Here is a 15,055-nt window from a genome sequence, read left to right on the forward strand (position 1 = left end):
TATACTTCAAGCCTGTGCCAACTGCCTTTCCTGGGAGTCTTGCCATATTTTTTCCACTTCTTGATTATCTTTAAGTAAGCAACAGTTAGTGACTGGTACTAAAATATATTATTAGTATAAATATGCTTATTACAAGTTAATGATTATTTATTATTTTTCATTTAAAACTGTCAGAGTGAGCCAGCTATTTAAGTGTTTTGCTTGTTTGTCTCTCTTTGTTTTTGTTTCCTTGGAAAACAGGTTTTAACTGATAGGGGGATTTTTTTTCTTTTAATGGTAACAGGTGAACAATTTAATTTAGACCATTTGTATAAAACATGAGTCAGTTGAATATTATTTTACTGTTAGTGTGACATGCTTTAAGGTAATAATACTGAATGTAAAGTTTTCCTCTGGTAAGAAAAATCTTAAAGTGTGTTTCATGTGAGAAAAACATTTTTTTCATCAAATATTTATTCTTAGTTCTTACTACTTACTGTGACTATGTATGGTAATAGATACCATTGCTTAGCTGTTTCTGACATGGGGTTGTGCTTGTTACTGATGAACCACCACTTAAATTCTTTAAGTGTTTGAAAATGGTCAAGGTTCCCTTGCTGCTGTATCATAATCAATAGAGTAAGTGAAAGAATTAGGAACCGTATGTGTCCTCTGTAAACTGTAAGGTTTTATACGGTCATCTCTCTAACAGATCCTGACCTCAGGATAAATGTGTCTAATTCAAAAAAAAAAAAACAGCATAATTAGGGACTTCCCTGGTGGTCCAGTGGTTAAGACGCTGCACTTCCATGGCAGGGGGCCCGGGTTCAATCTGCGTTCCTGGTTAAGGAACTAAGATCCCACGTGCTGTGTGGTGCAGCCCCCCACCAAAAAAAAACAGCAAAATTAATAGAATCACAAAATTTTTCAGATAGGTGGAAACTTAGAAAAAAATCTAATCCAACCCCTAGGATTTTACGGGTGGGAGAAATAAGGCCCAGAGTAAATGGGCAGCTTACTCAGACTCACACTGCTGGTTAAATAGTTAGTATCCTTCTGTTGTAAACTCATCACTCTGGGTCTCACCTGTACTTCTATACTGCTTTCCTTTCCTTTGGAAAAAGTTTTTAGTGTAGTGTGATGAAACCAAATGAACCTTTTGTCCAGTTTGTAGTTTATCTTATAGTCAAACCGCTTTGTTTTACTGTTAAAAATACACACACACACATACACACATATACATATATATATACCATTCAAGGAATGAAGAGATTCATACTTTAAATGATTGCTAATAACAGCAAGCTTATTGATAGTAAATATATTGATATGAACCAGTCAACTCCCAGCTCCATTAGAGATTCAAAAGCAAATGAGGGGCTTCCCTGGTGGCGCAGTGGTTGAGAGTCCGCCTGCCGATGCAGGGGACGTGGGTTCGTACCCCAGTCCGGGAAGATCCCACATGCCACGGAGCAGCTGGGCCCGTGAGCCATGGCCGCAGAGCCTGTGCGTCTGGAGCCTGTGCTCCGCAACGAGAGAGGCCACAACAGTGAGAGGCCCGCGTACCGCAAAAAAAAAAAAAAAAAAAAAAGCAAATGAGGAATTCTCAAAGAAGAAGAAAGAAAAAGAGTTAAAATACTGGGAGAGCCTGAGGCCAAGAGCTAAGGCAATTAAGATTTCTAGCACAGGAAACTGCAGGGCTGTCCTCCCAGGCCTAGTAAAGACACCCGAACAGCTGAGGACTAACAGCAGTGGGAAGGGAGGCGCCCTGCTGACTGGGACTGAAAAGCAGTGTCTGTCATCACTCTGTATGTAACCAACTTTTTCCTATGATTGAAACACAATGCAAGAGACTGCTTTTCTTCACACTCTTCTGAGGTGCTTCTTGTGCCTTCAGAGGACTGTCCTTCATTCTCTATAGGCAGATTCCACCTTTATAAATGAGCAGAAAAGGTGGGTGGGGAGCTGGAGGAAGAACCTGGTGGCTCATGGGGATCTGACTGCGCCCATGTTAGCACGGTTGCCTGATGAGTGTTCCTTTCTACGGCAAACATCTTGCTTTGACAAGTTTATAAAGTCCCTGAAAATTCAACGGAAATCCCAGAAGTGTTCTGAAATCAAAGTAGTATTCAAATTGCATTCTAAAAGAAGATTTTTGATCAAGACTTGTGTTCAATACCACAATTTTCATTAGTATATGTTTGGGCAGTAGGATGCCAGGTGAAGAGCCCTGGACCAAGTCAGGACAGCTGGCTTCCAGTTCTGTCTCTGGATGCCAAGCTGTTGAAACATCACTCAGTATTGCAAGATGTCCTTCATCTGTAAAACAGGGAAGGAAATTGGTATCTTTAAAGGGCCCTTCCCATGAAAAATGCTTTTTGTCAGTGCGGATTATCATATTAAAAAAGTAACTGCACTTAAATAGTACTTATTTTTTAAGCTTGCTCAAAAAGTGCAAGCTTTTACTGTTTTGTTGTTGTTTTAGGTTTAGTTGTTTGAACAGAAAGCTCTTACTTTGTTAAGTTGAAAGCGTTCTGACCTCTTCCAGGTTGCGCATCCCTGCCATCCGCTTCCTCACGGTTCACCCCACAGCTGGGAGTGCAGCCCCTATCATAAGTCCTCATGTCCCTTTCTCTTATATATAAATTAGGCATTCATTTAGAAAATAAATACCTTTTCTTCTATGTTATGTATTCATACCCATTGTACTTTTTACAGTCACTTTATCATTTTCCTTCTGGTCATCATTTTATTTCATAAAAATAGTCTAATGAAGTTAATTTGAGGTCTTGTCAGCTTAGCCTACTCTATTTAAAGGGACCACATAAAGTTAAACTTTTCAAGTTTTGATTCTGCTTTACTTTTCACTATAAACTGAACCACTAGACTAAAATAATGCTATGTAAATTTTTCTCTTTGCAGAGTGTTCGACCTACACCACAAAATGACGCTATAACGGTACACTTTAAACCAATTACATTAAAAGCTTCAGAAAGTAAATATACCAAGGTTGCAAGTATCAGCTTTGATGGTAAGTGTTCAACTTTTTCTCTCTGATAGAGTGCTCTTATTTTGATAAATTAGAAGGCATCTATGTTGACATCTTAATATAGAAACCCAGACCATTTTACAGTCAGATATTATAGTACTGGTTAGGTTGGTTTTTCTTGTAAATCATCACCAACTCTTATTTGATTGTTTCACGAAAGAAAATATTCTAACTTCATAAACCTGAATTAATATTAGCAAATACATTAGGGTTGGAACTAAATTTTTGTTATCTGGGCTCTTTTACATATATACCTATTATGCTTTGCCTTAATTATGAAGTCATTAATTTTTGTAATTAAGTGAATATATATTTGAATTTCAGAAGCATGTTTGAATTTAAGAGCAGAAATAAAGTATTTTCTGTAACATTTCCATATATTGGCTTTTATTAACGAGGCAGACTGTCCTACCTAAACTAAAATAACTGCCTTCATGATAGAATTGTCAAATTAGATAACAATGATTTCAAACACGTATATTGTGTATTTTGACATTTGAAATATTAACCCAGACTTTAACATATTTTAATAGAATGTTTTTATTCAGTTTTGCCCACTTTACTAGAACATTTACTGAATTTGCTGTCATAACATTTTTTGAGTAGTGATGTAATGGCTGTCTGACTGTATGTGTAATTTAAATTTAATGAAAGCTGAAACTCCAAGTGGGACTTGGCTCATAAGGGCACGGGCAAGTGAGGAGCCCCGAAGCTTAAGCTTTGGCCGCGGGATAAAGCCATCTTTACTCATGGTCCACATTTTACAACTAAGCTCCTCATCAGAAGAGAATATTTGGTCACTGAGTGACCTACTGAGTGTGGCACAGTGTTTGTGAGAGCATCTATGCTCACTCCATGCACATGGAGAGTCTGGGGGAGAATCTGGAGCAACTGCACAGTTGGCTGCCAGCACAGTGTTCATCCTATGAGCTCAGAGAAAACTCCCAAAGAAGTTAAGATTAAATACATGGCATACTTCCATAGTCCAGCTGTCAGGAAATAATCAGTATTGTAGAAGGCTTGATAGCACAGATATTTCCAAATGTGTGATAAATTGTCTTCTGTGTTGCTAAGATACCAGCCATGACCACCAGTATCAGTGTATTAGTAGGTACATTGTCTTCCCTTACGGAGAAACAGAGCAACCAGTAATAATTTCTGACCCCAAGAACAACATGTAGGACCTACCCTTCTGATAAATCCAAGGAGTGGGGGGGGGGGGTGTACACTGGGGCAGCTGTGCTGTGTACTTCCCCCATTCTTCTTTTCCAGCTCCTGTATTGACAATACAGTGACTATTTCCACTGAGATAAATGAAAGTCAGGAATGGTGGTTCTGAGATCACAGACTCCAAAATAAGTGTTTCTTAAAGAAATGATGTAAAATTTAACACAGAGACAAGGGAAAGCATCTTTTAAAGCAGGTGCTACATTTCTTAAAAGTGGTTTTTATTATCATGGGAAAATCCCTCCACCTTTCACCTCCCACCTCTCCCATCACCACCCCGGATTCCAATACAAATGATATTACCCTTGAGATTGCTAAGAAATGCTTGTTTTACTTAACTTTTAAAAATTTCAGGGGAATTCCCTGGCGGTCCACTGGCCTGGGTTCAATCCCTGTTAGGGGAACTAAGACCCTGCAAGCCGAGAGGCGTGGCCAAAATAATTAATTAATTTAAAAATTAAAATTTCAGAACGTGCCATGAATATTAACTCCACAGTGTTCACTTACCAAGCAAGCATGTCTCATCAACTCATGACTCTTTATAATTTTTAACTGAATTTTCTTGAGGTTTTGACCACTTCATTGCTAAAATATAACTTGATTAGATACTATGAAATGCCTGAATTATGGCCCTTGTTATCAGCCTTATGTCAGAATAAATAGCAAAAAAAAAAAAAAAAAAAATTTAAAGCATCCAGAAACGGCTCTACAGTAAAAAGCAGAAAGAAACAAGGTTTAATGGGAGTTTCAAAAATCTGGATCTGCGCTGTCCGTACATAAGCCACATACTAGATGTCACTCCATTCTTTTTGTTGTTCTTTTTTTGTGCTAAAGTTGGATAACAAACATTTGCAGAACTTACGTATAAATTCTTCTCATAAGTGGAAGTGTTCCTGAAGTACTTAAAGGGGATAAAGATACACAGCTTCTTTATTTGCTTTGGAAAGAACATCTAATGGGTACACAGATTGGATCCAACTGACTCTTTTCTGTAACTCCAGATGGAACGATTCAGAAGTGCTACAAAACTTAAAGGTTTTACTTCATCTGTGAGGACAGTATGATGGCAGGGAGGGTATATGCCTCCTCTTACACTACAGGTTAGGGTTGGCTAATAGAAAAAGGCAGAGCTCGTAACTCTTGACATTTTTTGCACCAGGCTACTTTATTGGTATTTATAGCAAGACTCTGGCCACACAAGGAATGTTATTTCTTAATCCAGCTGTAAACTAGCAGTTCTCAACTTGGGGGGCTGGGCAGTTTTGCCTCCCAGGGGATGTTTGGCAACGTCTACAGACACTTTTGGTTGTCACAGCTGATGTCTAGCAAGAGGCCATCCTGTGCACCGCCCAACATCCCGGAGAGCACAGGGACAGCCACTCTGCCACCCAACAGCGAGTTTACCTGGCCTAAAATGTTCGTAGTGCCAAGGTTGAGAAACCCTGCTGTAGGTAAAGCCAAAGCTTATGGCTGTAGAGAAAGTAGCTCAGATATAGCGCTTTTCCTCCTGAATCGTGTTCACTTGCTAATTCCTTACCTGTTTATCGCATTACAGGAAAATTAAAGTATCTTCCCATTTTTGTATGAAAAATGTGATATTTCAGTTAAAATGTTATAAAAGTATTCTTTGTGCCAGTTTGAAAGCTCAGCTTCTTAAGATTTTGTCAGTCTACATGCAAAGTCACTCTCATCATCCTCTGTATAAACTCTTTGGTAGCAAAATGTGACAGATTATGTTTTATGCTTCCTTTCAGCATCAAAGGCAAAAAAACCATCTCAGTTTTCTGGGAAAATAACTGTTAAAGCAAAGGAAAAGAGTTATTCTAAACTTGAAATACCATATCAAGCAGAGGTTTTAGATGGGTGAGTTTTTCTTTAAAATAAACTTTATAACTTTTTATTAATAAATAAATTTATTGATCTTAGCAAAAGTAGTAGCCAAATTCACATAAACTCCATGGAATTCGTGTTGAGAAGAACAAATTCAACTATAAAGGAGAAAAATCTCCTGTATTTTGTTTACTTTTTTAGAAGAAAGAGGTAAATGGGATATGATATGATTTGGGCTTAAATGAAGTCTTAATGATTCCATAATACAATAGAAAAATGAATCTGTGATTTTTAAATCATTTGAACCATTTCCTTTCTGTAATTCTTTTTGTAACATGCAAGTGGCTATGGCTTATTATTAAAGTATATTGTCACTTGAAACAAAGTCATGTATATTCCTTTATAGACTTGTTAAACACTGTTCTAGAATTACAGCTTTTTATAAATGGGCAATAATATATGTAGTTCATTTTCTAATTATACTTTAACCAATAATAGTTTAATGTCCAGCATGGCAGGGACTCCATGTGGTCAACCACTAAAATGTTTATAGTCTTAATTCTCTAATAACAGTCATAACGCTGAACGTAAATTATTACTCACAGCGAAAGAACTTGGATTTTAAATTAACACGTGGAAATAAAAATAATTTATTTTGTTTTTTTCAAATAGTTATTTGGGATTTGATCACTCTGCAACATTATTTCACATCCGAGACAGTCCTGCTGATCCTGTGGAAAGGCCAATTTACCTCACTAACACTTTCAGTTTTGCGATCCTCATTCATGATGTGTTGCTACCAGAAGAAGCCAAAACAATGTTTAAAGTATGTCTGGGAACCCTCATACTTTTAATTTTACTGATCTGCCAAGCAAATGATGCTGACACATTGTTTTTTCTCTCCCATCATTTCCTAGGTTCACAACTTCAGCAAACCAGTCTTAATTCTTCCAAATGGATCAGGATACATTTTTACTCTGTTTTTTATGCCATCCACCTCATCCATGCACATAGATAACAATATTTTACTTATTACCAATGCCTCTAAGTTTCATTTACCTGTGCGGGTATACACAGGTTTTTTAGATGTAAGTATGCTATCTGCCTTTAAAATTTAAACTCCCTACACGTCTTTTGTGTTTTCAGCTACTATTAGCCAGTTGTGTTGCACACACTTAAATTTTGCTATTTCTGTGCTTTACAAGTTGTCCTAATTCCTCCCTCGTCAGTACTTACAAGATTTTCACCCTCCCAGCGGCCATGTCTCCTCATGATGCAGTTTACTCCTCTAGTTACGCCTCTATTTAGATGTTTTCCACATTCCACTTTCTCTTGGTTTTGCTTTTAAACTGTCATAGTCATGGGAAAGCTAAAAACGAGCTAAGTGGAAGAAAGATAATAAGCAGGGAAGAAAGACTCTAGGGCGGGTGAAAAGAAAACTCTGTAGGGAAGAGATGACCAAAACCAAGAAGTGCAAGAATGAAGAAGAGAACCAGATAAGAAAGAGGGAATAGGTGGGAAAGACACAGCTGGAATAGTCACCGAAATACGGCAGGAAAGGTCTTTCTAGTACAGAAAACAAGCCAGGAAAAAAAATCCAAACAAAGCTGTGCTTAAAATTATCAATGCAAGAAGTTTAGATGAGAAAGAAAACTGATAGGAAAGATAGAAAAGAAAGTGAAAACAGAGAGATGCAGTTCTCCAAAAAGCTAGCATCAACAAGAATTTTAGAGCTGAAGGGACCGTCACTATTGTACCACTCTTTCTGCATTTCTTGCTTAAATAGTTACTGGTTTGTAGCTGCTTTCATGAATGTGTGATGTTTGCTGAGACGGAGGACTTTTTGCATAACTCCCCAGGGCTCCACTTAATCTCACCTAGCACTTTAGTTTCCTGCTATTTTTATGTGCCTTCAGAGGAGAACTAGCAATTCAGTAGAGGCCATGAGTGTTTTCCTTTCTGAGTAATCAAAATATTCCCATTGTACAAAGTTCTTAATTATATATTATGTATGCGTATATTTACATAAAATATAGGAACCTTAGTATATCTTAATACAGTTACTTTTTCTTGATAACATTCTCTTACATAAGTGTGACTTTACATTTAATCTAGTTCTTTTATATCTTTCCAGTACTTTGTATTACCCCCAAAAATAGAAGAACGTTTCATAGATTTTGGTATACTGAGTGCTACAGAAGCAAGTAACATTTTATTTGCAATTATAAACAGCAACCCAATTGAGGTAAAAAAAAAAAATTGTTTTTATTCTCACTCACATTTAAGGATTTTATGCTAGTGCCGCAATAATCACTTTCATATCTTTCTCTTTCTTAAGTTGGCTATAAAAAGTTGGCATATCATTGGAGATGGTTTATCAATAGAACTCGTAGCTACTGAAAGAGGCAATAGAACTACAATAATCTCAAGCCTTCCAGAGTTAGAAAAATCCTCCTTATCAGACCAGTCATCAGTAAGTTAACTTTTTTATTGTTTCCTTAAACTTAGATGTAAACCTCAAATAGAAGACTAGTCATCATAATATTTTTATGAGAGTTGCAATAGCACTGACTATTTGATGTTGAAAGGACCTTATAGGTAGTCTACTTAAACCCCTTCCTCTCATGGTGAGAGAGCACTTGAGACTCAAAGGAGTTAAGTTGTAACACAAGTGTCCTTACAGGAGAAATTCCCATGGGTAGTAAACTAACCCTGTGTTCATTGAATTCACTAGGCAGAAGAGATAGCCCTGCACGTTGATAGAAGGTGTTTTCAATTATACAGTAATGTTTCTGGTCAATTCTCTGTACTGATTAGAAGAGAGTATCAGTGAGGCAAACATCGTTTGGTGGATCTCTGTGTGGATCTCCCTATATACTTTTACTCTATCTTATGTACAGTTGGTCATAAAAGAGCATGAAACAAGAGTAAATGAATGTAGCAGTCTAAGCCCTGACCACTACTGAAAAGAGAACTTGGAGTTTATACCTACTCAGAACAGAATTAGTAGAATCACCTTGTACGACTTCGAAGGAGCAGAAGATAATGTCATCTGTAGTTTAGCGTAGAACTTCTTGTGGCAGTTTTACAAAAGGAAAAGCAAGTGTCCTTACGCACAGAGGTTATTGACAAATATGCTTCCATGGAATGCCATAGGTCATAAAAATTGACTTAAACATCCCCCAAAATAGGTTTTTTGGAGGACAATCTGGCAACATATACCACTCCTGGGAATGTTTCCCATGAAAGTAATTGAAAGAGCCAAACGCTGTGAGAATGCAGATGTTTGATAGCATTATTAATAATTCCAAATGACTGGAAACAGCCACATGCATAAAGTCATGATTTTATGATTGAATATTAAAGCAAATAAAAAGCTGTAAATACGATTGTATGTAGAAATTTGGAAAAGGATTTCTGAAAAAGTGGGAAATAGTACTAAATAATGTGTATTCTAATTGCAGTTGTGTGGCATTCAGGCTACATAATCAGATATTGTGGTCGGTATATGGGTGTTTGCATTTTAATAATTTATAATGTTTTAAATTTGATTCATAAATAAAGCCTCCTTTAAAAACAAAAAAAAGGATATGCCCGTGACAAGTAATATTTGTCACCCCAGCTGAGGTTTTATTTTTAATACAAATTGAGTGCTGAAAAAGGATAATAATGAGACCAGCCATTAATGTGTTCATTTCAGTAATGAAGTTACAGTAAAATTGTATGTATATCTAATCTGAGATGGTTGAATTATACTGCTTTTTATAAGACATTATAAATTAATAATTTTAGGACTCTGGATCATTTCCTCGTACTAAATAACATGTGTTAACACTTACTACTTAAATTTGAGAGGTCCACTCAGTAACATGAAGCCTGCTTGAAACTTCAGGGTTTTAGAATTAGGTTTTATATAAAACTGTATAAACACAAAAACAAGGGACAGAAAGATGAGATCACTGTTATGAATGCTTACTTAAAATAGGAAGTTGTAGTGAGTTGCCAGCTTCAAAATAGCAACTCCACAATATGTGTTTTTTTAAGTTTGTAATGCCTAAACTTTCAACTGCTTTCCACCTGTTTGCCAAAAAGCCAAACCTATGAACTAAACAAGCATCCTGTTCCTTATGAAACACACACTGCCAGCAGCTCTCTGCACTCCTGAGACACATGTTCTTATTTGGCTGGTTAGAGTCATGATGAAAACGTTAGAGTTGCACAAATCCAACACAGAAATGCTTATAAAAGGGGGAAAGTGAGTATGTTTGGCATATCAACATTTACAAACTAAAGTACAACTTCACAAATTGAATTTCATGTTTTTTGGAAGTATCATGATTGAAAAAGTTAAGTGCCAGAAACATCAGCAAATAGCTTGAGAAAACAAGATCCACATTCTCCTTTCTTTCACATTTTTATTGCGTAACTTTTCCTTCTTTCCATGATTTTTGATGTTTCCATATGATCCAGTCTCAGTGGATCTGAGGACATGGTTATTAAAACATGACAGAGTTAAATTCAGAACTTGAAGCATAACCAACTTTGTATGTATTAATACTTGTGCCCTAATGTGGCCAAAGGGTTAGTGGAAGCCTGTGTCCCTCTGCTGCAGCCCTCACCCGCTTTGACCCTGCACGTACCCGGTTGGGGTGTGAGGACCACACCCCTCCCCAAGCTTTGCAGCTGAGAAGTCAGCTGTTCCTCAGGGAACCAGTTTTCTCAGTAGCCCATGGAATAAGTATAGTAGATAAACATCCAGGGATGGGCATTATTTTGAGATATTTGTATGTGATGATATGGTAATTCAGTGTTACACTGGTACAGGTTAGGATTTTGAAGTCAGTTTATCACTGTAGCTTTCTTTTCCATTTTAATAGAAAACTTCAGCCAGCAAGGCTGATGAATGATGTCATTTCTCCTACATACAGGTAATACTAGCTTCAGGATATTTTGCAGTGTTCAGAGTCAAACTTACTGCAAAAAAACTGGAAGGGATTCATGATGGGGCCATACAGATCACAACAGACTATGAGGTAAGGACTTTATTTACAGGGATTGGTGTCAATGGGGTCTTTCTGAGTAATTCAGTCTTTTTTTGTTTTTATAGAAACAGAACTAAGTTTACTCAGAAAGTTACAGTTTACCGCTTTCATGCCTTAAAAACTGAGCTTTTGAGACTAGTTTACGGAATATTTGTGTTCATTAGCTCATAGTTTTCTGATAAAACCCAAATCTTTTGACTAAAAGCAACTTCAGAAAAATGCATCTGGCACATTTAGAATTGCTGTTAGAAGCCTGCTTACAAATAGTTGTAGCATTGCACAGACCCTGACTGAAATTCCTGCGATAGGTCTCTCTCTTTTCTGAGGTCATAAATATCCTCCTGTGTAACATTTCCAAGAAGGAAGATACAATCAGGAAATCACATCTTAATTTGAGTTCTCACAATCATATTTACATGTTCCTTGACTTCTACGTCAAGGAACCAAGTGAAAATCAGTGAACTTTTTAAAGGCTTTTTGTGGGGTTTGACATGTTGCACTCAATGAGACTTTGAAGAGACATATTTCTGCCACACCTAAATATTTTGATTTATTATTTCAGAGCTGTTTGGGAAGTCGAGCACTGCTAAAGTCAGCAAGTTGCTACCCTTGTTCTCCTATCTTTTCAGTACATACAACCCCCACATGAAAGAAAACTAATTCAGAATAAACAGAATTGGTCATCTAATAATAAATGATATGTTGGGAGTATGTCAAATTACCTCCAAAAATAAGGAATCCACGTTTATCACTTTTGATAGGAATAAGTACATTTCATATCTTAGCAAAGTATCAGCATCTTTGTGAATTGCAAATAAGCATACGGTTGAGATTCAAAATCTGGAACGTTCAACTCATTTTTTCAAATTAGCTTGATGTTAATTTATTGCTGAGTACAAAAAGTAGAGAGCTATGTAACTTTAGAAAATGCTGGATTTTTCATTCATTGTTTTAGGAGAATAATTGAACTTTTTGAATTAATAATCTACAAAACCTATATTATGAAAAATCTGTTCTTCATTCCTTCCCCATTGTTTGGTCTTGTTTACCATGTTTTCATCGACTCACTGAGAAGCACATGGAAATTTATTGTATTTCAGTGCATTTTATGAAGTACATGGATAGATTAAACAGTATCCATGGGTGATTTTAATTTTGCTTATCAGTTGGTTAATGCTAATATACATCCCAAGATTGGTTCTTTTAATCCCCCAAAATAACTGCCCCCTACAACAACTGTCAGTGTCAATCGCAGACTTAAACACTCATTTCTCTGTGGTTTGCTTCTTCCCTCCACAGATCCTAACAATTCCCGTGAAAGCTGTGATCGCAGTGGGTTCTCTGACTTGCTTCCCAAAGCATATGGTTCTTCCACCTTCTTTTCCAGTAAGACAGTTAATTTGTAGCCTTCTTCTTGCTAATTTTTTTTCTCTTTGCCTTTATGTTCCTAGAATTCAACAATAAAGTCAGTTACTCTTTATTAATCACTTATTTTAAGGTAAGACATTGTACCAGCTTCTTTAGGAGACATAAAGAAGAATAAGAAATAGTCCCTTCTCTCAAAAAGTTTTCAATCTAGAATGAGAAATGGGCCCATGATTCATAGACATAGAGCAGGATGTAGAAATTGCCCTAAGAGGTGAAAAATAACATGCTATGAAGAAAATACATATCTAATTGATGAAGGTGCCATGTGAATTGGCTTGGAATTTCTTCTGGCAGGGATAGACAAGGGTTAGCAAGAATGGCATTCAGGGCCCAGGAAACAACCTGAATAGAGACACAGGCAGCAGAGTCTGAGATGGCTTTAGGCAGTGGTGAGTCGTCCAGTTTTACAAGAATGCAGGGAAGTTTCAAGAGAGAAGATGGAATGGTACCTTGGAGTGATAGCATGAAAAAAATGCAATGCACTTAAGTCCATGAAAATCTAAAGTTTTTGAGCAGAGGCTGGACATCGTCAGAGTTAAGCTTTCAAGACTGGCTCTCTGGCAGAAGTAAACGTAGGACACGTCTGGGAGTAGCAATAGTGTACCTGGAAGCCAACCCAGAGACTCTGGCCACCGTCCACAAGGAAAGCGTCAAAGGGAGGTTTGAGCTTAGGGCATTGGCAGAGGCAGTAAATCGCTTTCATACCTCCACACCTTTGCTGCTCATCTGCCTTGACTGCCCTTCCTCCTCTCGTACCTTCAAGAACTCTTTCATGTCTTTCAAGATCCAATTCCATTGTCATCTCCTCTCTGAAGATTTCTTCACTCCACTAGACAGTACTAGTTATTTCATGTGTGCTTCTGAAACAATTTGAGATTACTTCTCTGGCAGCAAGCCTCACATTGTGCTGTAAATGTTGCCTTGTGTGTTGGTCTCCCCAACAAGACTCTGAGATCCGGTGGGAAAGAGATGAGGGATCTTATACCCCAAGTAGCAGGTATCTAGTAGATAATGGGTGGATGAAGGAGCAAAATAATGAAAAAGAGAACATAGGCAAGAGACATTTCAGATGAACCGTTTGAACTGTACTTGAATATCTTGAGGAGGTTATACTAATGGAAACAGGTATGGGTAGGTAGGTAGATAGAGGACTCAAGAATATGACATAGAGTTTGAGCCTGGAGAACAGGGAGGAAAGAAACGGGGAAACCAGGAGGCCACCTTTTGCAGGAAGATAGTGTAGACGATTCAGGACACCTTGGAACAGATGGAAGTGTCTCTCAGCTGTAGTAGGAGACCTGACGGGTTAAGAGAAACAGTACATTGCAAAATCTTAATGCTATATACGATAAAACCTAAATTCAAATTTTAGCTCCTTAAATATAAATTAGCTTCAAATATAAATTTGAATTAATAGGTTCAGCACACCTAAGTTTGGGTCTTAATTCAATCTTTGTCTTCTTATCATTCCACTTTGTACTGACTATACAGAACTCTTGACTTCATTATTTATCCAAAAGAACCTTCAATTGCCTTTTCAATCCATGATCTCCTTGATCCCTGCATATATCCTGGAAGGGAATAATTCAGTAGATGACAAAGTGAAAGGCTCATGGACAGAGTAAATGAGAAGGCATCTATAAAAACAAGGTGTTGGTTTTGCAGTACTTCAGATTAAGCTTTCAGATATCTTCAGATGGATGGGAAGTCCAACATCAAGGCACCAGCAGATCTGGTGTCTGGTGAGGGCCTACTTCCTCGGTTTGCCGACGGGCATCTTCTCATTGTATCCTCACACAGCCAAAAGAGCAGACAGGGAGGGCAAGCTCTTGTGCCTCTTTTAAGGGCACTAATCCCGTTCATGAGGGCTCCACCCTCATGACCTGATCACCTCCCGAAGGCCCTGCCTCCTGATACCATCACACTGGGGGGTTAGGATTTCAACATGTGAGTGTGGGGGAGCACACAGACGTTCAGCCCATAACAGTCATGAAATTCTGTAAAATCTCTTATCAGATGGAGACTACTAGAGCCAAGTGATGAAAACTTGGTACTTCAGAATGAACATTTCAAATAACTCACAGTTTAATACTTCGTATTTGAATACCATTATAAAATGAACTTCTGTATCTGTTACCTCTCTTGATCCCCACCATACCCCTGAGAGACAAGATGTGGACACAAGAGTAGTAGTTATTACAGGTGCATGAAGACCAGTTAACTGCCGGGAAGACACAGCTGGGTGGAGGCCAAGCTGGGACTCAGCATAGGCTTCTGCTTTCTTCTCTTATGTTCGTATCCTCACAGCAGCATCCCCACCCTCTAACATCTTTCTACTCTGGTCAGACTGTAAATGATGAGTGTTAGTCTTAACTGCACCATCATTCAACTCCTTTTACTGTTCATTTTCTTAACTTCTTTGTCTTTTTTAAAAAAAAAACATTTATTTATTTATTCAGCTGTGCCAGGTCTTAGTTGCAACACGTGGGATCTTTTAGTT

At 37.6% G+C, this 15,055-nt stretch overlaps 1 protein-coding gene across 4 annotated transcripts in view; it reads left to right on the plus strand.

Moving 5' to 3' along the window:
* TMEM131 (transmembrane protein 131) overlaps positions 1–15,055 on the plus strand; it is a 192,498-nt gene that overhangs the window by 130,623 nt on the left and 46,820 nt on the right. For 3 of the 4 annotated variants that reach the window (XM_067704232.1, XM_067704233.1, XM_067704234.1), the window contains exons 12-19: positions 2,902–3,010; positions 6,010–6,118; positions 6,758–6,911; positions 7,003–7,173; positions 8,220–8,330; positions 8,424–8,558; positions 11,014–11,118; positions 12,427–12,513. In XM_067704232.1, the coding sequence (XP_067560333.1) occupies positions 2,902–3,010; positions 6,010–6,118; positions 6,758–6,911; positions 7,003–7,173; positions 8,220–8,330; positions 8,424–8,558; positions 11,014–11,118; positions 12,427–12,513 (981 nt within the window). The remainder of the gene's footprint in view (positions 1–2,901; positions 3,011–6,009; positions 6,119–6,757; positions 6,912–7,002; positions 7,174–8,219; positions 8,331–8,423; positions 8,559–11,013; positions 11,119–12,426; positions 12,514–15,055) is intronic. The other variant, XM_067704235.1, reaches the window with a different exon arrangement.

This window comes from Pseudorca crassidens, chromosome 14 (assembly GCF_039906515.1).
Source record: "Pseudorca crassidens isolate mPseCra1 chromosome 14, mPseCra1.hap1, whole genome shotgun sequence".
Classification (NCBI taxonomy): Eukaryota; Metazoa; Chordata; class Mammalia; order Artiodactyla; family Delphinidae; genus Pseudorca; species Pseudorca crassidens.